Below are 26,665 nucleotides of genomic sequence, written 5' to 3' on the forward strand. Positions count from 1 at the left end.
GGAGGATCTGGGGGTCAACATGGATCTTCCCCTTGACATCAGCTGAGCCTGGAAGACGCATCCTCTCAGACCATGGACAGAGGCAGCCACCGGGTGAGTATGCCAACATCTCCCAGGCTCTCCCAGACTTGAGCAGGGACAGGCTGGAGACAGGCGGGGCACTGCCAAGGCCTGCCCTGGGTTTAGGGACAATAGAATGCCTCTTCTAACTGGACGCTGCCTGGGACCTGGAGATCTCAACCTCCTTTATCTTCATCCCTAGAAGGAGCCCTAGAGGAGGAAAATCATAAAACATGGGTCTGGTTAATAGGCACCCGAGGACTGTGTGGCTGAGGCCAGGACAGGACTTGGTCTGTGCCTGGCAAAGACATCGCTGCTGTTACATGGTCACTTGGCTGGTTGAGAATCTGATTTAATCTAAGTTATTTTTTGCTGGTTTGAGAACCAAGAACCTCCTAAACCTTCCCAGAAAAAACAAATGTGATTTTGCTATATACATTTAAGATTTTCAAGGAAGTTTTTTACCTACTCTTGGTCACTTACTAGGGGACTTAATGCACATGGAAAGTTTCTACTTATGTCTAACCATAGTATCCTCTGCTACACTCAGGCTTCTTTCTTCTGCTGCTTTTAGAGGTGACAGAGAGCAGTGGAGGGTGTTCTATGTGAAAAGCGAGTCGTGTGTGCATCAGGTATCCCTGAGGCTTTGCTCAATGTGCCCCTTTCTCCTTAACTTTTCCTTGGCTCCTGTTTTCAGTTCCTGTCCACACTTTTGTACTTTATTGATATTGTGAGAGCTGAGACTCTGGGAAGGATTAACAAGCTCTGGGTTTGAGGACACTCAACTCATCCTCTGTTCTAGGCTGTGGTTAGCTTGTGGCCCATTCTGATCCTGGGTATGTGTCTGCTGAGGGTTCTGTCTTCTTCTTCTTTTCCAGACCCCTCTTAGACTCTTCCTTTCCTCGGCTGCCTCCCCTTGCTCTCTCTCCCCTCTTGTCCTTTTGGCTCATGTCTTCAAGCTAAGCAGAAAGGGGCCACACAGGGAAGAATGATGTATTTTAGGAGGACATGGACCGCATGGCCATAGCCATGGATTATCCTCCTTGGAAATTGCTAGTCCCCAGATTCAAAGAAGGGGCCTGCGTTATCTAAAAGGTGGTGAGTTTGAGCTGGGCGCAGTCAGAGAGCTTACCCCTCCTCCTGAGCTGGGTTTCAGAGGTACTGCCCAGCTGAGGAACTTACCTCCCCAGAATTAGGAGCAAGGAGCCTATAGTTGCCCCCTAATCTTGTCTCGTAGGATTTCTTAAGTTAAATAAGAGCGGGATGGAGCAGCTAGGTGTGGTGGTACATGTCTTTAATCCCAGCAATAGGGAGGCAGAAACAGGTGAGTTTGGGCCAGTCTGGTCTGCATAGTGAGTTCCAGTGGTGGTCTGTGGGCTTCAGTTGCTGGTGCTCCTGCAGCATGCGCAGAACTCTTAGGAAGGGGTGGAGAAGGCAATGCTGCTGCTCCGTATTCTAATAGAAAGCAGAGTTGGATGAATTGGGTGGTACCTGTCTGCTATGCCCACTATGTTGGAGGTTGAGGCAGAAGGATAAATAGTCCCAGGCCTTCCTGGGCTACATAGCAAGACTGGAGTTGCAAAATAACCTGAGAAAGAGCCACTCGTTATGGTGGACAGAAGAGACAGAACACATTCACTTCAGCTTCCCGTCCCTTGGTGTCTCCACCTGTAAAATGGAGAACCGTCTCAAGGACTCCCAGAAGTCTTCTGTATAGTCGGGCTCCTTTTGAATGGCATCTTGTCTACCACAGCTGCAGACACAGTCATGACATGTAGCTTTCTCATCTCCATCTGGAGTCTAGTGTTGCCCCCTCTAAGTTGGGACAGACTCTTCTCTCTGTACCCCAGTCTCCTCACCTGACAAAGAGAAGGGCTGGACTAATGGTCCCGAAGATCTCTTTCTGCTTCCATGGCAGTCGCTGGAATGATGCATAGTGGGACTGCAAGTGTGTCCTACTGGGTGTACGTGCTATTCTTGTGCTTTTGCCAAGTGGGTCATGTTTTTCAATGCTTGGGGGAACTGAGTGCCTTCTAAGGAAGACTTCCTGCAGTGCAGCTGGCTATATGTGGGGCCCAGGCTGAGCCAAGATGCATACCCTTCCCAGGAGGCTGGCCACGTTCCCAAGATGGAGGACCAGTACTCTCAGGACCCCTTGACATCCTACTGCCCCAACCTGGAGGCACCGCAAACAGCTTGCCTTTGTCCTGTAGGGCCACACCCCTCTCTGGAACACCTGTTTTGTGCTGTCACTGGTGCTGATCAGCATGCACCTGGCACACCCCACCGAGTCTCATTCTGTCTTGTCCCCTGTGACTTAGTGTGGATATGTGGGAGTGAACACTGGGCTCCAGGATCAGCGCTGGGCGGGAAGACTGGCTGATGTAACAGTGGCCACTTAGCTTAAGTGTCTTGTTTTGGCAACACAGCTTCCTCCTGTCTAGCAACAGTGGGGGTGGACCGTACTCTGGCAGGTGGACAGGTGGGAAAAGACAACAGGACATCAGCTTGTCCTCCCAAGCGAAGGTCTTGGCACTCATAGGTGGAGGCTCCTCTGCTGGAGACAGCCCCAAGTACCCACTAGGCCCTAGTTCCATCCATCACTACCTTTGTGTGTAGACAGAAGAGGCTTAGCAGGGAAACAGAGGCAGACAATACTATTTGGTTGGCAATATTTTGAGCACTCAGTATTTTGTTTTTATTTTTAATCTTTATGTATTTATATGATGTATGGGTGTTATATACATTGTATCTGTCTGTCTGTCTGTCTGTCTGTCTGTCTCTTTCTTTCTCTCCAGAGCTTGTGTGGCAGTCAGAGGACATCCTTGAGAGTTGGCCCTTTCTTGAGATGGACTTTCTGGTTTTCACTGTTGCATACATATTTCAGGCTAGCTGGCCCATTCCCTTAGAGGAATCCTCCTGTCTCTGCCTTCCATCTCATCATAGGAGCACTGGGATTACAGATGTTCATTGCCATGTTCGACTTTACATGGGTTCTGGGGATTTGAACTCAGATCTTCACACCTTCATGACAAGTACTGTACCCCCGAGCCATCTCCCTGGGTTCACACACCATGTTCTTTAAAGTCATTGGTAAATGAACAAATGAGTGAATAAATGAACAGCTGGACGAATGAATGAAAGAAACAAATGAATGAATGAACAAATGGATGAATGAATGAATGATCCATCAAGTGAAGAGTGAGGTATGATCTCATGGTTCCTCCTTTCGGTCTCTTTCATGTGCCAAGAGGCATTCTAAACTGAAAGAACCTGGATTCTCGCTCACCCAAGGCAGCCATTTTCAAGTTCTTGCAGTAGTTGCCTCTTCTATTCAAATGAAATACTGGGTAGAAGCCACTGCAGGAAAAAATGTAAATTTCTGTCTGGGGTGGGGGAGGGCTCAAGTCCTACCATGATGGCCCATGACCGAGCTCCATGGTAACTCTATGAGACCTTAATGTTATGAAAGCCTCTGGGAAACAGCTGCCAATCCCTTCATTTTAAGGAGCTGAGAGCCTGCAGGGACAGGGCTGTCCCTGAGCTCACACAGCTGCCTAGGCTTGAAGCAAGCTCCTGTACTTCACACAGCGTTTGCTGGCCAGGCTGACGGCGTCCCGGAGCTCATATTGCATGCAAGTGCCTGGGAAAGCTGGTCCTGTGTTCTGGAAGAGGCAATGGAGGACAGTCTGCCTTCTGAGGGGGCCTTGTGTCTGTGGGGTTCTCTAGAGGAGGAGCGTTAGGGACAGCAATGTCCCAAGGGGCACTGTGAACTTGCTTTGTGCTGGACCAGTCTGGTCCACGTGGGGGTGGGGTCTGAACTCCCCCGTCCTCACTCCAGTAGCCAGGAACTTCTAGGCCTTATCAAAGGCAGCTCCTGGACTCGACAAGGGGAAGCGTACCTATCATTCCAGCTCTTGAAAGGCAGAGGATTGGGAGTTCCAGGCCAGCCTGGGCTATATAGCAAAATTCTTGAAAAACACAACAACAGGAAAAAAAAAAAAAAAACCCAGCAGTTTCCAGTAGGAATTAGGATCCCAGAATGCTGGACTCTGACCATGGTCTAGCCCATGCGCCTCCTCCTTTGACAGTCCCTAAAACTCAGGGTCACTGGTAAAGAGGGGTGCCCCAGAGCCCAAGTCTGGGCTTGCTCACTGGAGGTGGCAGGAAGAAGGCAACGGCGCGTACAGCATTAGATAGCAGCAACTCAAGGATGGGACCAGGTGACCTGTGGCCCTATCACTGCCTCCACATGGCCTCTTGGGCTCGTCAGAGCCTCTCTGGAACTTGGACACCATCTTAGAAAGAAAGGTGCAATTAGTGGTGTTTCAAGGTCCTTCCCTCCCTTGACGGCTCTATGAGGGAGTGGCCCTGGAAAGGAGCCCCCACAGGCCTGTCTGAGGCCAGGCTGATGGTCTGTCACTGCAGAGGCCGCTGCACATTTCCCGGGTCCAGCAGAAAAGCTGTGTGGGGCTCTTCTCGTGGGTCGTGTGGGGCTGAGGAGCCAGGGAGCTCAGCCTACTGCAACCACTAGCTATCTGATTAACCTACAGGAAACTCAGGGGAGGTCAATCAAGACACACTGGGTCTGTTAACTAGCCCCACCACCTAAGAGAACAAAACAATGCCCCATTCACCTGGGGGTGAGCAATCCATCCCTGGGAGCTGAGGTAGAAGGGACACATGACTAGAAATGGGGGCTTGGAGGGGGGGCTTTAGCTCCTGTTCTGCTATATGGGACTTTGGAAAAAATATACATATGTGTGTGCATGTGTATATGTGTGTGTTTGTATTTGCGCGCGTACACACATGCATGCTCACCTGCGTGCATGTGCTCATGTGTGTGGTGCATGCATGTGAGTGCACAGGTGTATGAGCATGTGGCGGCCAGAGCAGGGTGACTACTGTCTTCCTTTATTGATGTCCTCCTTATTGCCTTGAGACAAGGTCTCTCCTTGAACTGGAAATGTACTGACTCTGTTAGTCTGTGGCTGGTGAGCTCTAAAGGTCAGAGTCTCTGTGTCCCCAACACTAGGATGACAGCCACACACAGCCATGTCCAGCTTTCTGCCTTCCTTCATGGTATATACCCTTCCTGCCCTCTTGGTCTCCAGTGATGCCCCAGGACCTCTAGACAGCCCAAAAAAACTGTAAACAGGATCCCCGGAGCTTCTCAGGCACAGCCAGGAGCATCAGAGCTGACAGTGTGCAGTGTGTTTGATACCTGATTGTTATGAAAAAGGATGACCTTTGAGGCCATGGGGTGGGGTCAGAAGGAATTAATGGTAGTGATAGGAAATATCCCGAGTTACACAGGTGCTAACTCGGTCATCAACACCTGCCTATGCAGCTTGAATGGCCTCTGATCTGTAGGAGGTGTGTAAAGGGCAGGGCCCTGCAAGGACTCCATCACAAGTTCTTTTCCGGGAAGCTGTGCTCACTGGCAAAGGCTGGGATTGGGAGGCCTGAGTTCTGGTCCCCTGGTTCTACCTTAGTACCTAAGGACCTTGGGCAAGAAGTCTCCTCCCTTCCTGGGGCCCCATCTGTTGTCAGGGCGAAGTCAAGCCTCCATATGGGAGGGTGACATCTCTCACATTGCTTTCCAAGGATGGAGGGGGAGGAAATGATTTAATGCTGTAGTAAGTTAGACATCAGGAAACACTTCCAGAAGGGTGGAGTGGCAGGACAAGAAATGCATACAGAGGGAGGCTGTGGGCTCTGGAATTCTTCTCATGGGCTCTGAAGATGAGGGTGCTTTGTAATGACCTGTGAAGTCTGGGTCAAAGTTCAGTGACTTCTGTCTTCTTGTCTTAGGGCTGTCCTTCCATTCTGACACCCTCCTGGGACTCACGGTTCTCCAAGTGTCATTTCTCATCCAGATTTTGGGGTTCTAGGTCTGTCCTCCGCATAGGTCTGAGAGGCCCTACACTACCCAGTTCCCCCATCCCCGACCTGATAACACAGTGCTGAGTCTGTCAAGGCTGGGGCTGAGTACTCTTTGACCCGGGGCTCCCTACCAGCTTTCCAGCATTAGCTCCTCTAGCTTCTACCAGCTTCTCACCTTGCTGTCCCACCACCAGTTTCTTCTCTGTTCTTACTCTCTCTTACTCCAACTTCACAAATCCCCTCTCCCCTAATTTCCCTGTATTCCTTGCCCCAGACCTTCTTACCCCCTCTCCTCAAGCCCTTTGTGATGAGGTGCCAGGATCACAAGGTAAAGCTCAGTTAGAGACAGCTAGGGTGCTTGGCTGGGGACTCAGAATATTGGGAATTCCTTTAAGTGGGAAGCTGGGGCCATTCCCGAGTCCCAGCTCCCCTGGATAGAGTGTGGATGGCTGATCCGTGGCTGTGGCTAAGCAGGCAGAATGCAAACCTAGGATGTGCAAAGTCCTGGATTCGATCTTCACCTTTGCTCAAACTGGTTGTGATGGCACATACCTGTAGGTAGATCAGAAGTTCAAGATCATCTCTGGCTATATCAGGACTAGCCTGAGCTACATGAGACCGCCATCTCAACAAACAGACAAGCAACTGTGTGAACAAACAAAACCAGAGAAGGAGAGCAGGGATGGCCATTCTCACCAGTTTGCTTACCAGGCCCCTTGGGAGAACCAGACTGGACAGTATGTGTAAAACTCTACAGACGATGAGCCCGGGAGAGAAGAGAGAGACTACTCTGATCATTTGTGATATCATTGGTTACAAGTTGGTCTGGTTAGAAGAACACAAGCCCTCTTTCTTATTCGACCTAGAAATTTGAAAATTGATCACCTTTTTATTATTAATTTTTTTACATGGGTGTTGTGTGTGGAACACCCACAAGAAGGCCAGAAGATAACTTGCAACAATCATTTCTCTCCTACCATGGGAGTGACAGGGATCGAACTCTGGTTTCAGGATTGGCAGCGGGCTCTATTACTAGCCCTCAGTTCCAATATCTGTAAAGTGGAGCCAACACTACCAACTACAAAAAGCGAGTAGGAGCTTGACACGGGACCAAGTAAGGTGAACATGGGCTGTTACCTTCATTATAGCTTGATCCTCGTGTACAGTCCAGGCTTGTTCACATAGATTCCCAGTTGTATGGGGAAGGAGATGAGATTAACCCTGTTTATGCAAGTCAAACAGGCTCTGGCTGGCTCTTGCCCTAGCAGGGAATGGGTGCAGCCCTGCTCAAACAGATGAATCTCGAGCCAAGCATTCTCAAACATCGGGCAGACCCAACTGTCAACAGCCAGTGTCATCCCAGTCCTTACTATGTACAAGTGCTTTGCGTGTCACATCTATGACTACTGAGATACAAAGCCAGGTGATTACCCCCACCTCACAGATAAGGAAGCTGGTGTGGAAAGGCATGAAGTCGCTTGCTCATATCATGAGGCTGAATTTGGGCATAGTCGAGTAACCCTAGTGGCTGTAGTTCTGAGTCACAAGACTCCAATCAGGCCTGGCAGGCAGGGGAAATGGGGACAGAGAAGCAACCATAGTTCACAACAAAAAGTACCACAAGGTCAAGATCCTACCAAGAAATCTCTGGGCTCCACCTCAGCCCCCAGCGGAGCTCCTGCCTTACAAGGCCCCAGACACCAATTCTTTGGACAGGCTTTAAATGTTCAGAGGGCCCCATGTCAGTGTTCAGAAAACAACACCAACAGTTTCTCATGCATTAAGGCATATATAAGGAGCCCTGGGTGGGATCCTGACTCTAGTTTTGGTAATCCAACTCTAGAAAATTATCTTCTAGATGATCCAACTCTCAGTATGAGGTGAGAACCCCACGAGGACGCAGATGTGAAAGTTTATTGTAGATTCTAAAGTGTACTTTGTTATATCAAACCATAGGAAGTTTCCCAGTAGTGGGGAAGAGTGGAGCGAGTTTGCAAGGACGGGCACCAGTGGAGATGCTGTCACACTGGTCCCTGCCAGGAGCCAAGGTTCAGGCCACCACTTCTGGGACGTTCACTCAGGACATCATATTGCTGAGGCCTATCCCTCTAAATAAAGGGCCACAGTCTGGCTTTTTCCCAACACTCTTTTCTCCCCTCATTCACCCGTACTGCATGGCCACTGAATCTCGATTCTCTTGACCCTCTGCATGGAGAGACAAGGGGGAGAAGAAACCGTTATTTACTAGGTGACTTCTGCATCCTGGGTCCCAGCAAGGACTCCCCCATTAGTGCCAAACTATTTCACAGATGAACAGAAAGCTTTAGTGACTCAGGGGCTGGTTCCAGTCCTTCTGCTATGCAAGGACGGGCCCAAGATTGGGCCCGAGGGCTGCCTGACTCTGTCATTGAGTGCGTTCTCGGCGGAGGGCGTTTCTCGGGGGCAGAGTAGTTGCCTACCATACCCAAGCCGAGTTTGGGCAAGGAGTGTAGCTCAGCGATGGATCATTTGTCTGCCATTCACAGTGCCCCGGGTTCACCTCTCAGCACCCGTAGAAACACGTATGTCTCCTCTAGGTCTGGCTTCCTTGTTCCCATCCTCCTTGTAGGGGCCAAATAAGTCGGCTTATTTTGAAAATCTATTCTCTAAACAGCAGCGGTAAGAGGGTGACCTCGGTATCAGAACAGCTGGGGCAGCAGAAGCAGGTGCCTGAATGTCCCTAAACACTGTGCTGCCAGCTGGGATAAGGGCACTCATGTGTAACTATCCCTGTCCATAAATGGACCCCAGCAGCTCTCTACGGGAGACTCTCTGGGTCCTGCCTTGAGTGTGGTCACAGTATATGGGCCCCAATAAAGTGAAGATGTGACCAATCCAATTGCCTCTGAATCCTGGAGGAGAAGACTTGAAAATTATATCTGCTGTGTCCTACTCAGTTGTGACAATGATCCCAGCTTGTTTCAGATGTTCTCAAGGGGAGAACTCTGGACTGCTCTGCTCAGGACTTGTGTTGAGTATGTTCAAGCACAGGCCTTTCTCTGTCCCCAGCCACTTGCCCCAGAGTGTTCACCTCCCATTCAGTAGAGCCCATATCTGGAATGGGCTGGCTGGGAGTAGACACAGGAATGTCCATCACTCTATTTGCAGAATGTTTCTCCAGCAAGGACACCTCCTCAGGCTTCTCCAGCAAGGACACCTCCTCAGGGTTCTCCAGCAAGGACACCTCCTCCTCAGGCTTCTCCAGCAAGGACACCTCCTCCTCACGCTTCTCCAGCAAGGACATCTCCTCCTCAGGCTTTTCCAGCAAGGACACCTCCTCCTCAGGCTTCTCCAGCAAGGACATCTCCTCAGACTTCTCCAGCAAGGACACCTCCTCCTCAGGCTTCTCCAGCAAGGACATCTCCTCAGGTTTCTCCAGCAAGGACATCTCCAGCCCGGGCATCTCCAGCCCAGGCTTCTCCTCCTCAGGCTTCTCCAGCAAGGTCGTCTCCAGTTGGGGTATCACCTACTAGCTCATCATCGGGCAGGTCATCATCTGCCAGGTCAGCCTCCACGACATCCTCCCCAACGAGAGTGTACCTTGTTAGAGCAACACCATTGGGGGCTGTCCCCATCCGGGCATCTCCTGCCAGGTCAGCAGCAGCCACCAGGGCCACCGGGGAGAGTCCAGGTAAGGGGGCCATCGCAGGGAGGGCACAGAACTAGGGCAGTGTTTTTGGGCAGAGGGATGCTCTCAGAAATCACCCTGCTCCTCATGACCCTGGGATAATGACACAGGAGACAGCCAGAGTGATACATGGGGTACCTGGAGAGGTGGGGGTAGACAGGGACCATAACATGAGAGCCTTAGACAATGTAAAATTAGACAAAAGGAGGGGGGATCCCAAAGCCAGGAGCTAGGAAACTGTAACATTGGAGGCTGCTCTGCCTACTGGAGAGCTCTGATCCCAAGAGCAAGGGCTCCTGGCTAGAGAAGGGGCTGACCTGCGTGTGTGCCGGGGAAGCTAGGTTCTGCAGCAGTGCAAGGTCATAGTCAGTGTGTCTGTTTCTATGTGGAGGAAGAATGAGAGGGACTCTGACACTCTCCAAGCTTCCAAACTTGTGGTGTGTGTGTGTGTGTGTGTGTGTGTGTGTGGTGTGGCAGGGAGGCAGTGAGGGAGCATGAGGCTCAGCAGTTCAGTTGCTGGAAGGTCAAAGAGCCCCGTGGGCCTCCAGCCTCGGCTCTTCTCCTCAGGAGAGTGCTCTCAGCCTGTCCCAGTTGCCTTACCCCCATATACTCAAGCCTGGCTGCTATTTGAATGTGAAGAAACACTCAGGGTTTAGGGCCCATCCTCGTTTGTCCCTGTCCAGGGTAGGAGAGGCACTTTGGTGGGATGGATTCTGAAATAAGACACTGAATTGGAATCTCTGACCAAACAGGCACTAGCTTAGCCACTTTGGGTAACTAATTGCATTTCAATGAGCGTCAGTTTCCCCATCTAAAGAAATGGACCTAATAAGACTCAGCTCATGGGATGCTGTGAAGATGAAATAGCAGGACACACGCACAATGCCTGGCCAAGGGGAGGGGCTGCATAAGAGAGGTAGAGATGGGTGGGTAGGGGTGAAGATACATTGCAAGGCGCAAGGGTTCTAGAAAGATCCGCAGGGGCCAGTTTTGCTTCCTTCTCTGTCTTCCGCCATACTGAACTCCTCCCCAGCAGTTTTCCTTCCCTGCTACCCTGTTCTTAGGTCCCAGCTCGCCCAAGTTCTCCTGGCAGGAAACCCAGAGACAGCTGCCCCTCCTCGGGTGTATCATCCTTCTCATCAGCCTGGTGATCTCACTCATCCTCCTCTGTGAGTTGAACAGAGGGGACAGGGTGGGTTCGGGTCATCTCAGAGTGGCATGGGGTCATGGAGCCATACCACAGGGACGGAGGGACTCATAGCCGCATAAGGACCTTGGATTATGGGTCCTTTGAGATGACTGGGCTAAGAGTGTGGAGTACCATGGGATTCTGGTTTAGGGCCCATCATTGCAGCTGAATTCTGAGGATTCACTGGAGCAATTGCATGAACTCTATTGGGCTGTGTTTCAGTAACATTAAATGGGATCCAGTTCATCATTAATCATTCAATTCAGCCCATACTTCATAAGATTCCACTTTACCTGGACCAGGAGAACTGTATGAGGGAAGTGTACAATTTTTGGCATAAAATCTCACTTTGAAAACATATAGCTGTTTATAAAAACCAGCGAGCGTGCCATTAAAATAACGGAAAAGCCTCCGAAGGGCAAGGGGTCAAGGGGTCAAGATGTGCTGTTTGGGATCCAGGCCCTTCATGTTGTCCTTGGGGAAAAGATACTCAGAATATGCCCTAGGCTCCTTGATCAGCAATCCATTAGAAGCCAGCCAAAATGGGGACCCTAGGAGGGAGCGAAGATGAGCGCATCTCATGCTATTCCGCCCCAGGAAGGGTCATCCACTCCTGAGGAACAGAGCTAAAAGTAAATCAGGCTAAGAGGCCTCAATGTGACTGTGAGGACCAAGAGAGAGTGGCGCCGGGTAGGGTGCATGCAACTCCAGGGGAGGACTGGAAAGTAAGAGAGCAGGTGTGCCTCTCTTGACCGTCAGAGGTGTGCGTGTGGGGGGGGCAGGTGGTCGAGTTCTGCATTGGGTGGAGGGGAGGAATGCATCTACCCAACGAGGAGATGCACGTTTGAGAGCCCGGAGCCCATCTGTTTTTAGTTACTCGAGGATGGAGAGCTTTAACCCTAGACTGAGGATTCTGTGGGAGAGGCAGCACGAGACGGTAAATGGAGAGACGGATGGGTGCATGGATACTTCCGGTGGCCGGGCTGTTAGGGGACGAGGGTAGCGTGCTATTTTAGCATAGCCTTGCAACACACATTCCTGCTCCAGCATCCCGCCTCTGCTCCTCATGAGCTGTATGATGTCAGCAAGTTAGTTACCATTTCGAGTCTGTTTCCCACCTGCTGACCGGGTGGTGTGGTCATGTAATGACTTCCAGGTTGCCTTGAGCTGATACCTTGCATCTGCTCCTTCTCACTTTGCCAGTAGAGGGCATTGCTTCTGAGAACAATGGGAATGACCCATGGAGGGACATGAGGCACTAAGGGCAAGCTCACCGAGTAGCCTTAACGCTCTAACCTGGTTCTACAGCATTTCCCCAAGTCTCACAACTCTTTCATGGAGGCCAGAGAGGTAGTATGATCTTTAGAACAAGCCTGGCCTCCTGGTTCCTCTCCCATCATCACTCCATCCAAAAACACTTCCCCGGGGATCCTAGGCTGTGCAGTTTCCCAAGCCCTGAGAGGGACGCCCAGGACTCCTTAGAGCTTCAGCATCTGGGGTGTGGGAGGAGGAGAGAAAGCCGCTGAGAGGAGAGCATACAGCCCTGAGGGAATAGGAGGCTGTGTGTCTGCACTGGGAAGGGACCGCCTCAGCAGGGGGCCTTCGCCTGAGTGACCAAGTCCATGGTGGAGCTGGGGAAACGATATGGGGTCGGAGCTGAGGAGACACAGAGGCTGGGATCTGGGGTGAGGCATTAGGTGGCAGGTCTGGAGGCTGGGGGGGGGGCTGCATAGAGAGCTGTCTTGGGCAGTGGAGTGACAGTTCAGGCTTAGAGGCAGAGGAAGACTTGGAACTGGTTCCCCAAGAAGGTGTGAGAAGCTTCCTTGCACATTTGGAAATGGCCAAATGTTGCTTGCTGAATGAGAAAATACTGAAAGGCATAAAGAGAGGCAGGGAAGCAAGGGCCAAATACAAGAGACACACATGTTTAGGGGTGAGGGAGGAGGACACAAACTTAGAAACTGCTATCTGGTAAGAAGACAGGCCAGGTGGTAGTGTTCTCTCTCCTCTCTTTCTCTCTCTTTCTCACTTCCTCCCTCCCCCTTCTCTCTGTATGTTTGTATGCATGTAGCACAGAGAAGAAGTGATGCCAGAGGGATTCCAATAGGGAACTCTGGGATACTGAAGGAGAAAGTTTCTCTGACTACTGTCCTTTCTAACACATAGGGTAAGGAAGCTTCCACAGTAAGATACATGGTCATCTCTGGTTATTTCTCTTGGTCTCTTTCTTTCCTTCTCTGGGTAGCTGGCTGTTTAAATCTGTCTGGGGCTGCTCTGATTGCGGGAGCTTTCTAGAACACTCCTGAGCAGCCTTTCTCTCCATACAGATGGGGGACGAGAGCCCCAGAGTCCAAGAGGGACTGCAGGTCGGTGTCTGAGAATCCCCAGGGCCTTGGGCTGCTGAGTGTGCTGCCCCTCAGTTGCTGGTAATGACCAGCTGTCTGCTTTGTCAATTGTTCTGTTTTTCCAGTCTACTTCTGGCGAGGCCACACAGGGATCAAACACAAAGAACCGATAGAGAGTTGTTCCAACCACGCCGTTCGCTGTGATGGAGTGGCGGACTGCAAAATGAAAACCGACGAGCTGGGCTGTGGTAAGAAGGCTGAGCATGGGGAGGCGTGCGTGTGCGTGTCCGTGAGTGTGTGCGTGTGTGTGTGTGTGTGTGTGTGTGTGATGGAGTGGTGGACTTCAAAATGAAAACTGACGGGCTGGGTTGTGGTAAGAAGGCTGAGTACGGGGGAGGCATGTGTGTGCATGTGCATGTCCGTGCATGTGTGCATGTGTGTGTGTGCGTGTGCGTGTGTGTGTGTGTGCGTGCACTCAAGTGTAGGCACCTGTTTGTACACTCTGGGGACTGCACACAGTATGAAATATAGTAGCTTGGGCAAAGGCAATGGGCAGAGAATTAGAAGATCTTGGTTTGAGTCACAGCAGACAAAGATTTGAACTTGGTTGTGAACATTATATGACACAGATGCATTACCTGCGTCTTAGAGCTTCTGATGCTAACTTGTAAAATGAACGGGCTCAATGGGATTGGTGACAGTGACGTAAACTCTGTCAGACAGAGAAAAACAGGAAATCTGACAGGAGAACAGGCCGAGGGTGCTCTGAGCCCAGTTTCTTTGTTCAGACTTGCGACCCCTTTGGTTTCTTCAAGTCCTAGCCAAGCACAAAAACCAGTTGGGCTCTAGCCCTCTGTGGTTGTGCTTGCGTGGTCTCACAAACACTTGCTGAGGGGTGTGGCTGCCCCATCCTTTCACTTCTCCATCTATTGATACACACACCCTTGCCCATGACTACACCTATCTGGGAGCAAGGCTGTCCCACGAGCACACAGGTCATGGATGCTACTATGCTCCTTGTCCTATTCTCTTTTGAGCATGTCATTGCCTTCTAAGGGTGAGATGCTTGTCCGTCTCCCAGCAATGGCCTCCTGAGTCTGATGGATGAACGGCTGCCCAGCCACAGCCCTTGGCCTTAACTCTGTGCTTATGAAGGCCTTGGGCCTCCAGACATCACTGCTTGGGCAGCCAAGCCTTCTCACACCTCTCTCAGAGCCTCCCACAACTTGTTCCCAAGAGCCTGGAGTTTCCTGGATGCTGAGACCCTGCTCTGCCCTTCTCTGTTCTGCAGTCAGATTCGACTGGGACAGGTCTCTGCTGAAGGTCTACTCTGGGTCCTCTGGCGAGTGGCTCCCTGTCTGCAGCAGCAGCTGGAGTGACAGCGACTCTGACAGGACCTGCCAACAGCTGGGTTTTAACAGGTAAGCGTGGAATGAGAGTCTGGCATGAGCTAAACAGAGAGAACCTGCCTCAAAAATTAAAGGAAGAGGAAGGAAGAGAGAAGGGGAAGGAGGAGAAAAGGAGAGGGAGGGAGGAGAGGAGAGAAGAAGGGAGGGAGGGAGGGAGGGAGGGAGGGAGGGAGGCAGGGAGGGAGGGAGGGAGAAAGAAGGGAAGAGGCCCTGCAAGACCCTTGCTGATCCCACCAATCCAGGACACCCCAGGACACTTTAAAAAGGCAGTGTCCTGGGTTTCACTGTGTGTTGGGGAAGCTGTGATTGCATTGTTCTCCCTAGGGCTCTTTTTGTGAAAACACCTTCCGGGCCCATCACCAACTGCATGGTTCTGGGATGGCTCTGTGAGGAGGGTGGGTGTTTGTACAGATCTTATCTTCTTACACTGGGCACTAAGAGCTCAGACATGTAAAACTTTAGTGCGCTTTGAACTACAGCAGTTGTGGCTTAGTTATGAAGCTCACTGAATGAGAAACAGGATAGGACAGGTGTGGTTTGGCCATGTCCTGTGAGGCTTTGGCTTTAAAAGTTTTACACCAAGGAGCCAGTGTTGGGAGCCTTCCTACTTGAAGGCTCTTCTCAACGCAAGGCCAGATAGGCACCTCCAAGATTCACCATTGTGGTCTGAGTTGTGTGTGTGTGTGTGTGTGTGTGTGTGTGGTTGCACAATTATGTATATACGTATGTAGGGTCAGCCTCAGGTGTTTCTCAGAAGTCAGTCACCTTATCTTTTGAGAGAGGGTCTCTTATCAGCCTGAAGCTTGTGAGGTGAGCTATTTTGGCTGGCCATCTAATCGGACTGTCTGTACTTCACAATACCTGCCTTTACATAGGCCTTCGCGCTTTGGTGACAAGCACTTTCCCAGCTGAGATCATCCCCAGTCCTTTCTCTGAGTTCTTCAGTTGAATGATTTAGGATTGAATGGGTGAGTGTGAGGTTGTGGGCTACCTTAGAAGAAACACCTAGAAAGATAGGGTTGGAGCTAGGACTCGGAGCGTGTTCTCTGCCACTACATCCGTCTCAGAGTCCTGGTGTGTAAAGGAGGGACTGACTGTTCCAGGCTTAAGTCCCAGCTGTCTTTGTCCGTGTGTGATCTCATACAAGCAGAAAGTCCTCAACATTCTCTTCCATTGCCATCTATGCAAAGAGTATCCACAGAGCTCCTAGGAGATTATGGGTCACCTAGGCATAAAAGAACAAGATCAGACCCTCTAGTGTGATGTGGGAAAGGGTTATCCCAGCAGTCCCACACCAAGGGTATGTGGGGGACTCTGTTGGGACACAATGGAGAAGATTCTTAACTGTGCTTGGGTAGAGGAATGGCATATTCTCAGGCCCAGTTCACGGAAGGATATAGAATGTTCTAGAAATGTACGTAAGTTCCAGGCAGAGTAGAACATATTGCAATCACCAGGGTTTGTAAAAATGGACCTCACATCTGAATCTATAGAATTAGGACTTAGAACTTTTTAAGCAAATGCCCACAATAATTCAGAGGTTGTTCTGAGAGTCACTATCATATATACCGGATCACTCTCTGGGTAACTGTGAGTGAGCTGTCGGCTTTTGCTCATGCTGCTCAGCTTGCCTTTTTATACAACTCAGTACACCCGCCCAGTAATGGCACCACTCTTAGTGAGCTGTGCCCTCTCAGGTCATTAAGGAAGAAAATACCCTACAGAATTGCCTACAGGCCAGTCCTATGGAGGCATTTTCTCAATTAAGGCTTTTTCTTCCCAGACGACCCTAGGTTGTGTCAAGTTGATGCAAAAACCAGCCAGTCCCGATATAAAGGGCTAGCTGGGTGTTCTCAAAGTCAAGGATGCACCAGAACTGCCTGGAGCTGTTAAAACATAGGTGGCTGGGTGCCCTTCAGAGCGGTTTCAGTAAGTTTGAGGTGGAGCCAAGAATGTGCCTTTCTAACCAGGAACTGGTGCTGTGGCCAGAACTACACCATACTGGAGAGCTATTGGGCTAGCTGTAGGGCTGGCACCGGGGAGCGGCAGAGCATGTGGCAGAGCCAGGCTTTGAACGCTGTGCAGACGTGGCCACCACATGGGCCATCCTGGCCTGCCTCTGTCTGCCAGACAAAAGTGCTCTGATGCTGCTGGAGGACTTAGGGTCGGCTGACTGCAGGTACTCATGTTCCCTCCCTCCTCTTTGCAGTGCTTACAGAACATCCGCGGTGGCACACAGGGACGTCACCAGCAGCTTCCTACTGTCCAAATACAACTCCACCATCCAGGAGAGCCTGTACAGGTGCAGTGTAACAACCAACAATGCAGAGGACTGAGGTGGGGGGTGCTTAGTGTCAGGGAGTCCCTCTCTCATGCTTTCCTGGAACTCAGACTCTCAGGCTCCATTGCAAAATGCTATGGACACCTAGGGCTTCAAAGATCTTATCTGAGATCTGGGGCAGAGATCACCCCAAAGTCAGAGGCCCCTGCCTCCTAATCTCAAAGGGTTTACCGAATCTAAAAGATAACTAAGAAACCATGGGGCCACAGAGATCTAGTCCACAAGGCTCCACCTGGTGGCGTTCGAATGGAAAGATGCATCACTGGGGACAGGAGCAGGAGACTGACAGGCACAGGACCACCTGGGCCCAGGAGGTCCATCTGTGAAGATTTGGCCCCTCCTGTCATCTTTGCACACAGCAGTTCCTCTTCATCCCAGTCACCCCTGCCCCTAAAGATGGAAGTCTTCCTTCTAGGATTGCTTACCTAATGTGAGGGTGAGAGAAGAAGCAAGCCTTCAGTTGAGAGATGGTCCCTCAGTGCCTGCTTTGGGCTAGGCCCCCTGCATGCTACATTGAAGAGCAGGAAGCTATAGAAGAGGCCCATTAGAGTCTGCTTAGCTATGGAAAGAGTTTGGGACCATGGAGGCTCACTGGGGCTCAAAGAACATGGAACTAGACTATATGTGTGTTCACCAAAGGAACGCTGGGAGGGCAAGGGAATGATGGTGGAGATAGTTTCCTCACATCCATATTCCTGGAAAAAGCAGTATAAGGAGAATCGCCCACTGGGGGAGGGAAGGTCTGAGTCCCCACCTCCTTTGTTCAAGGTAGCTTCCTTGGAAATGGGACAGGATCTGCGTAAGTGCCAGTCTGGAAATGGAAGCAGCTATTGACCCCTTTCTCACCTTCTGTGTCCCGTGCTGCAGGTCTGAGTGTCCCTCCCAGCGGTATGTCTCCCTCCAGTGTTCCCGTAAGTTGTTTTTCTTCTTGGAGTGTGGCCTATGAGTGGGGGAGTTTTCAAGGGCAAAGGGATGGAATCTTTCTAGGGAAGATGGTTGGTCTTGGGATAAAGGCCAGTGAGTCTATTTCAGGGCCAGAGAGTCTAAGAATCGTGGTGCCTGGATAATATTTCCCTCCTGGTCCTTCTGACCTTGGGAAGCTCAGCCCTGACATCTCTGCAATTCCAAGGGAGTCATATGAGTCCCCTGGACTTTCGGTAAGGGTTGAGAACTGAGGGAGGACAGCGGGTGTGAGCAAGCTGTGAGTTTTGTGTCAACACTCATGCTTGTCTATGGAGGGTACCGCACTTCTGTCTGTACAGATATGGCTGTAGTTACTGACACTGAGAGGCCTACAAGGTAACTGCCATTACTACCCAATGTCCCTCGCCTAAGATCAGAACCCAGGCAGGTGAGGAGCTCCACCAGATCTATGTTTTTGGTGAAGCCAGGGTGCAGGCTGGCCCACTACTGTGGTTGCAGTACCGGCTACTCAGACAGCGTGCTGCTCTCTCTCCTCTGCAAGCCCCATATCTGAACACACCCATCAGGCTGCCCCTCCTTGTCCTGAGCAAGCTGCTCCCTTAGCAAACCCAGCTATGTGTCATAGGAAGCATATTCTCCTCATCTAAAATGAGAGACTGCTCTACTAATTCTCACCGCTTCAGGGTTGTAGTAGCATCTTTTGCTTTCCTGAGCCCTTGGTGACAGCCCTGGGACTCACCCTCGTAACCAAGCCTGATTCAATGCCAAAGCATTAGGTACAAAGTAAGCATTTGGCAGGTTAATAAAGGAGCGAATGAATGGGAACAAGGTAGATGGTTCCTGGGGTCAGACTTCCTACTAGATGACCCCAGAAGGTTAAGACCACTTTATACTTGTGCTTGGACAAGGAATAGGTGTGCCACATTAGACTGTATGACAGAAGGGTGGTCTTCAAGACAGGACTGCCCAAGCCTGCCCCTGGCCCCAAGAGGAGTAGCAGAGGCTCTAAAAGAAGCGCATGTCATGTTTTTTCCTCTCAATTACCCCCAGACTGTGGTCTGAGAGCTATGACCGGGCGGATCGTGGGAGGGACCGTGACCTCAGAGAGCAAGTGGCCTTGGCAAGTCAGCCTGCACTTTCGCACAACCCACATCTGTGGGGGCACACTCATCGATGCCCAGTGGGTGCTCACCGCTGCCCACTGCTTCTTTGCGTAAGTGCCTGCGGGGGGGGGGGGGGAGGCCCTTGATTAGATGCTCCTGGGGACTTGGAGCCGCTAGGAAGGGCTTATGGACACTTCAGTGCAAGTTTCTCAGGGTCAGCTACTGCCCCGAAGATCAAATGTGAATGAGGGTTGGGCTTTGAACTTGAGCTAAAGATGAGAAATGAGGCCCCTAAGAAATTGAGGCAGACTGGAAGAAGACCTTAGGACCCTTTCCCCAAAGAGCAGACGAAATGAAGCTCCAGGCTTCTTGTTACCACCTCCTGCAACAACAGCTGAAGACCTAACAGCACAAGAGTGACAATTGAGAATGCTGTCTCAGGACGTGAGGGACAGGGACAGCTGGAGGGTGGCACAGCTGGCTTCTGAGGGTCCTTAGCAGCCTTTGGGGACCCATAGCACAGATCTTGTGGAAACTGGCTCCCCACATAAATAATTTTAATTACCTTGTCCTGTCTAAATCTCTGTGGCTGGTGACATCCGTCCCATTTCCCGCGTTCCATCTTTAGTGGCATACAGTTGGGGTGGCGAGAATGCATGACACACAGAGGAATTATTCATTCATTTGGGTTACCCACCACTCTAAGGCTCAGAGAAACCAGTTCAGAACAATCTTGAGGAGACTGAGAGGCCATTTTTAGGATTCACAACATAGAGGACTCCTTCAGAGGTCATTTTCTCCATCCTCCTGTCTCCAGCCTAGTGCTCCTGCTTTGACTGCCCGTGTGTAGCAGGTCTTGCCAGTGCGCTGTTCCAGGTGTATAACCGCAGCCCTCATACTCTGGCTCTCGTAGGACCCAGGAGATGGTTCTGGAGGGCTGGAAGGTGTATGCAGGCACCAGTAATCTGCACCAGCTGCCTGAAGCTGCCTCTATATCCCAGATCATCATCAATGGCAACTACACCGATAAGCAGGATGACTATGACATCGCCCTCATGAGGCTTTCCAAGCCTCTGACCCTGTCACGTGAGTGAATGGGTCCCCGATTCCCAGCACCTGGACTTGGAGCCCCTGTTTACCCAGCTTAAGGCTCCAGGGCGTCATCATAGCAAAAGCCAAAGAAACTTAGAGATTACATGAAATAGTGTTTACAAGTCAGAAAACTGGGGGTTTAGAGGAGATGAGTCAGTGCATAAAGTGCTGGCCACACAGGAGTGAGGACGTGAGTTCAGATTCCCAGAACCAGAGTAAAAAAGCTGGGCATGGTGGCATGTGCCTGCAGAGACAAGAGGATCCCAGGGGCTTGATGACCAGCCGATGCTTCTAGTTCAGTGAGGTAACTTGTCTCAAAAACACAAGGTATGGAAATGATTGAGGAAAGTCATCTTGACATTAATCTTTGACCCCCATATACTTGCATGAGCAGCAGCACCTACATGTGTCTTTGACCCCCATACACGTGCATGGGCATGCACACACACACATACATATGAACAACACATAGGGAAATGAAGAAAGAAAATATTAATTGGGGAGACTTAGGCCCAAGACTTAGAACTATGTGTGCCCCAAATGACACATCTCACATTATAAATTGGCCAAAGGGATAGGGCTTATATACTGATCTTAATAAATGTAAATGGATTGAATTGACTCACTGCTAGTAACTATGCACATAGTAGCTGCCAGACAGTGTGCATCAGCTACTCATCGCACTGCTGTGACAAGACACCTAGGAGAAACATTCTAAGGTCAGAAGGATTTATTTGGTTCATGGCTGGAAGGGATCCAGTCCATGGAGGAGAGGCACAGTAGAAAGCATGTAGCGTCAAGGCAGCAGGAGTGTGTATCTGCTTATTCAAAGTGAGATCAGGAAGTGGGGATGGGACATGAATCTTTAGGTCCATCCCTGCAATCTACTTCCTCTGGCAAAGACCACCTTCTAAAGGTTCCATGATCTCCCAAAGCAGAGCCACTGGCCGGGATCAAGTGCTCAATCATGTAGGAAGCTTGTGTGAGGCATTTTGCATCTGAGTCATAACACATTGGGAGATACTTGGTATGTATGACTGTGTGTACTCTTCCTCACCAGCCCAGAAGAGCTGAGCCTCTGGGCTCCTTCTGACCTATGGGGAAGAAGAGCTTTAGAGAGAGATGTTAACCGAGGGTGTGAGTGACAGGCAGTAGTAGCTCCTGGGTGCTATCCAGAAGGATCTGACTCCAAGTCAAGGTCCTCTCTACCTGCCTCTGGTGGAGAACACGAGATGAGCACAGGTTTGAGTGGCTCACTGCTCCAACTTGGGAGCAAAGCTACATGACAGAAAGGCTACAGAAGTTCTCAGATCATTGGGGACACTGATGGTCAAAGGAGTCTTCTTTCATTCGGTCATTCATGTGCTCACTTCTTCCTATATGTCTGCCACACAGACAATGGCAATTAGGACAGGTGCACCGAGACCACCAGAAAGGGCCCACAGTGTCACATGAGGGAATCAGAAGGAGCTGAGAGGGCAGTCAGGCATGGCAGGCTGGGAACAGTGCAGTTTCCCTCCTGGTGTGGACACGTCCTAGGCATGAAGTAGAACCATGCCTAAGAACCATAGTTCAGATTTATGTAACCCCATGATCAGATCATATGACTGGATTTTTTGTTTACAAATCCAGGCAGGATTTTTCTTGAATTACAGTATTTTCTGTAAAAACTCAATAATTTAAACTCCTCCCCAAACAAGAGCTACAGAACGTATACAACCATGTTACATGTTAAGACACATTTCAACAATGAGCATAAAGAGGAAATCATGATTTGATTTTTTAAATTAATAGTCGATATTACCTTTTCATTTTCATTTACGTGTGTGTGTGTGTGTGTGTGTGTGTGTGTGTGTGTGTTTGTAGATATCAATGTTTGGTCCAGTAGACAAAATGTATAGATACCAATGTTTAAGACCCAGTTCATGAAAGAATTTAGCATGTGCTCTTATATCATTTATATTGCTGTGATAAAGGACCCTGACTACCAAAAGGTACACAGGGTGGGGTGGGGGGTTAGGTTTTATTTCTCTTGCAATTCCAGGTTAAGATTCGTCCTTTCAGGGAAGTCAAGGCAGAAGCTCCTGCAGCTAGTCACATCACATCCACAGTCAAGAGCAGAGAGAGAGAACAGAGGCATCCTTGCTTTTTGCTTTCTCCTCTCTTAGACAGTCCAGGGCTCAGCCTGTGCAATGGAGATGATCACAATGGGCTGGATCTTCTTCCTTCAATTAACAAGATAATCTCCCACAGACATGCCCACAGGCAACCTGTTGTAGATAACTCCTCAATTGAGAGTCCCTTTCCAAGGGATGCCAGGTTATGGCAAGTTGGCATCTAAAGCCAACAATCACAACCCAAATTATTATTCGCCTCTCTCTCCCTCCTCAAATGTTCATGCATCCCTGAGCCTGGGTCAGGCCTAGAAATGGGTGCAGAATGCAGTAGTGACCATAACAGATGACTGAGCATACTGCAAAATTCTACCAGCAAATACTTTCCTCCTACACTTCAGAGCTGAGTGGTCAGTATCACAGACCACCTAAGGGGATCCCACGCTGAGGGAGCTCACGAAGTGATGGGCAGTAACACTCGGTAGATGGTGCCCAGCATGGGAGCTGGTTATCAGGGGTTTGTGGTCTTAGCTTTCAGGTATGTGCTCTTCCTGTGTGGAAGGTTTCCTTGCCTCATGGAGGATGCCTGTTCAGACAGAGAGCCCCAAGTGATGGCCAGCCAACAGGTGCCCTCCTAGGTCAGGTGGCATGCAACATAGCCCTAACATCAGAAACTTATCTTTCATTCTCCACGCTTTGAGGGAAAGATGTGGGAGAGCCTTAGCCAGAACTGCTGTTTCTGGGGAGAGATTTTCCTCCCTGTGCCAGCTTGGCTTCAGCAAGCACCCAAAGCTATCTGTCGAGTGTACACACTGACACTGGAACCAGAATGGCTTCGTGGATGTTGACAGCACATTGAGGGCTGACTTTCAGGTCTGGTCAGTCCAAAACCTTAGAGGATTCAAAGCTACTGAGAGAGCAAGAATCACACTCCTACAAATCATTTACTCTGCCTCGCCCCGACCTCTACCCAAACCCCTAGGCTTGCTCATTTACTGACACCTAAATGTCTTGTTACAGCTCACATCCACCCTGCCTGCCTCCCTATGCACGGACAAACCTTTGGCCTCAACGAGACCTGCTGGATCACTGGCTTCGGCAAAACCAAGGAGACAGACGGTGAGAGGAAGAGATGCAAGGCTGTGTGTGTGCATGTTTGTACATTGTGTATGCCTGTTGTAGGCCATGTGTATGCAGATGAAGGCCTATCCAGGTGAGAGCTTGAATGTACAAACTCATGGGTTAACATATGAACATGACACCTGTGATTCCACCGGCACAGTCTGTGTGAGAACACCTTCTAGGCAAGACTGCTAGGAAGTCCCTCCAGCTGAACAACATGGGTTTACTGTTCATGACAGTGAGGGGAAACACACTTTTCAGTAAGAGGCTGTTAGAAGAACTGGAGAGATGGCTCAGTTGTTAAGAGTTCTTCCTACGCGTTCAGAGGACCTGGGCTTCGTTCTCAGCACTCATATAGTGGCTCACAACAGCCTGTAACTCCAGTTCCAGGGACCCAAGGTTCTCTTCTGGCCTCCAAGGGGACCAGGTAACATAGACATATGTAGAGAGAAGTTTCTGTCCCACCCAGTCCTGCCGTCATTCAGTCCCAAAGAAACACACAGAGGCTTATATTCATTATAAACTGTTTAACTTATTAGTTCAGGCTTATTATTAGCTAGCTCTTACAACTTAAATTAACCCATAATTCTTGTCTATGTTTAGCCACGTGGCTTGGTGACTTTTTTTTCAGTGCAGCATTCTTATCTTGCTTCCTCTGCACCTGGCTGGTGACTGACTCTCTGCCTTTCCTCTCCTCAGAATTATTTTAATCTGGTTGCCCCACCTATACTTCCTAACTGGCTACTGGCCAATAAGTATTTTATTAAGCTAATGTTAGTGATAAATTTTTACAGTGTTCAAGAGCATTATCCCACAGCAGACATAGACAAGAACGTTCATACACATAAAATGAATATTTTTTAAAAGAAACTATTAAAAGGGCTTACTGTAGGATGTGGGTAGCTTGGGGAGAGTTCAAGGAAGTGGTACTTTCCTCTAGGTTGGATGCTGTTGAGGAGCAGTGGCTGGAAAACTTAATAATCTCATCCAGAAGGAAGGCAGAGTCTACGACTATCATGGTGGAGGAGCAGTGAGCCCTGGACTGACTGGGAGAGAGGATGTTTCGTGTCTGTGGCTTACATAAGGACTTTCTTCTTGTAGTACTGGGTCTTGAACCCAGAGCCTCTTGCTCATGCTAAAAAAAAGAAGTGCTCTACTGCTGAATGGCATGGCTAGGCCTTTGTACTTAGTAGGCTGCCCAAGCTGAAGCTGCGCTCATTTTGCAGCCTAGGCTTGCCTTCAGTTGATCCTCCTGCCTTAGCCTCCGGGTACTGAGATTACAGACCTGCACGGCCAGGCCTGGCTGAGGCAGCGAAGGGAGAATGGTGGAGTGGTTTTATTTGAACTCATTCAGTCTGAGCACCTTGTCTTGGGTCAGCTATAGATGACTGTCCACGACACTGTGGCCTGGTCAGCCTGGTCCTTACATTCAGGCCACCTTCACCAGTCAGGTCACTATTTCCTGCTCCCTCTAGTGGAAACCTCACCAATTAGCTACAAAGAGGTGGGCAAACCATTTCTTCAGTCCTATGGGTCTAGACATATAAGTGGGAGATCAAGACCTGCCCTAAAGTCTCCAGGCTTCTGGAAACAAATGGCATATGGGATGGTACTTTGAATGTAAACGAGTATGCCAGCTCAGTGTGTTCATTATCCTGTGTGTGGCTTCCACAAAGCACCTGTCAGAATAACTTAATGGAGGAAGGGTTTATTAGCTCACAGTTCCAGGATCTAATCCCTCATGGCAGGGATGTCATGGCAGCCTGAGCTTAGGCAGCTGGTCACACTGTGTCTGTAGTCAGGAAGCAGAGAGACTGCTATTAAATAGTATTATTAGTATTACCATTATTGGTATTAGTATTACTGTTATTATTAGTAGTAGTATATGTCTCGTTTTTATTCAGTCTGGTACCTAGCTCATGAAATGGGGCTGCCCAGATTTAGGGAGGGTCTCCCTGCCTCAGTTAACTAGTGAAGAAAATCCTTCCAAGATGTTCCCTGAGGTTCCTTTCGTAGGTGATGAGGCCCTGCCCAGTCTGTACAAACCATCGCAGTCAGGTAGCCCACAGGCTTGTGAGTTCACGTGGGAACAAGCCTCTGTTTCAGTGTGGCCAGTGAGTTGTGTCTGGTGTGAGAATGTGTGTTCCACCATGGACGGCCCCCTTGGGGTGGGTATGGGCACAGACATGGTGCCCTCTACTCCCAGAAGACTCAGAGTCCCGAGGGAGCAGCTGACGTGAAGCTTCTCACGGTCTCATTGGTTTCCTATCCTCTCTCCCCACGTTCACCTCACTGAAGAGAAGACATCTATCTATCTCCGAGAGGTTCAGGTCAATCTCATCGACTTCAAGAAGTGCAATGGCTACTCAGTCTATGACAGTTACCTTACCCCGAGGATGATGTGTGCTGGGGACCTTCGAGGAGGGAGGGACTCCTGCCAGGTGAGGTCCTTGTGGGTGGGGCTCAGGTCTCACGACCCTGGAGGTGGGAGACAGCAGGAGTGCTAGGATAACATCGGGATCGGAGATCCATCCTTTCCTGGTTTTGAACCACCCCCCCCCCTTCTGCACCAGGCTGACTCACTCTCTGGCTCTTTCTTGCAGGGAGATAGCGGAGGACCTCTTGTCTGTGAGCAGAACAACCGCTGGTACCTGGCAGGTGTCACCAGCTGGGGCACAGGCTGTGGCCAGAGGAACAAGCCTGGTGTGTACACCAAAGTGACAGAAGTACTTCCCTGGATTTATAGCAAGATGGAGGTGAGAGCTCAGCACAGGGATGAGCCTGGAGGAGGATGGGGTGTGTTTAGAGAGGGGCCATCTGAGCCCTGTGCCTTTGGGAATGTCCAAGATGGGGTTAGATGTCAGGCTTGGGACCAGACCAAGATGTCTGGATTAGATGTCAGGCTTGGGACCTGACCAATATGTCTGTTTTCCTTCCTTTCTTTCCCTTGGAACAGTGCCCAGAGGGTTATAAAAGGGTGAATCTAGGCTTGGCTCCAGCACCAATATTGTTCTCTTCCCCCAGCGAGAACCAAAGGTATATAAATTGGTCACTAGAGGGCGCTAGGAGGCTACCTTCCATGGCAGGGAGGTGACCATCAAGACACAAGTACTGGCCCTGCCTCCTTGCCAGTCTCCTGTCTATAACCATAAAGCTGGTGCTATGGCCAAGCCTCCCCCATTCTTTGGGCGGGGGAAGACAATGCAGAATGCAGAGGGAGTCTGCACCAGAACCCCTGCCATGGGCCTCAAAGTGCAACTCCTTTTTCCCAGAGAATGTGCCTGCTGGCATTCAGCCCTAGGGGATGGTAGGCTCTGGACTTTCTAGTCCTTGGGCTTCTGTGTTTCATGCCCACTCTTACTCTAATTTCCTGGTCTCTTCCTCAGAGTGAGGTACGCTTCCAGAAATCTTAA

General features: G+C 50.2%; 1 protein-coding gene across 1 annotated transcript; it reads left to right on the forward strand.

Moving 5' to 3' along the window:
* On the forward strand, nt 1-26,665 carry Tmprss13 (transmembrane serine protease 13). Its single transcript, XM_038323989.1, has 14 exons — nt 1-93; nt 9,094-9,270; nt 9,400-9,616; nt 10,678-10,782; nt 13,273-13,395; nt 14,439-14,568; nt 16,766-16,858; nt 17,765-17,808; nt 18,872-19,034; nt 19,838-20,010; nt 23,151-23,249; nt 25,551-25,693; nt 25,856-26,008; nt 26,639-26,665. The coding sequence occupies exons 1-14, from the start codon at nt 73-75 to the stop codon at nt 26,663-26,665; spliced, it is 1,668 nt and encodes a 555-aa protein (XP_038179917.1). The 5' UTR covers nt 1-72.

The sequence above is a fragment of the Arvicola amphibius genome, chromosome 3 (genome assembly GCF_903992535.2).
Source record: "Arvicola amphibius chromosome 3, mArvAmp1.2, whole genome shotgun sequence".
Taxonomy (NCBI): domain Eukaryota; kingdom Metazoa; phylum Chordata; class Mammalia; order Rodentia; family Cricetidae; genus Arvicola; species Arvicola amphibius.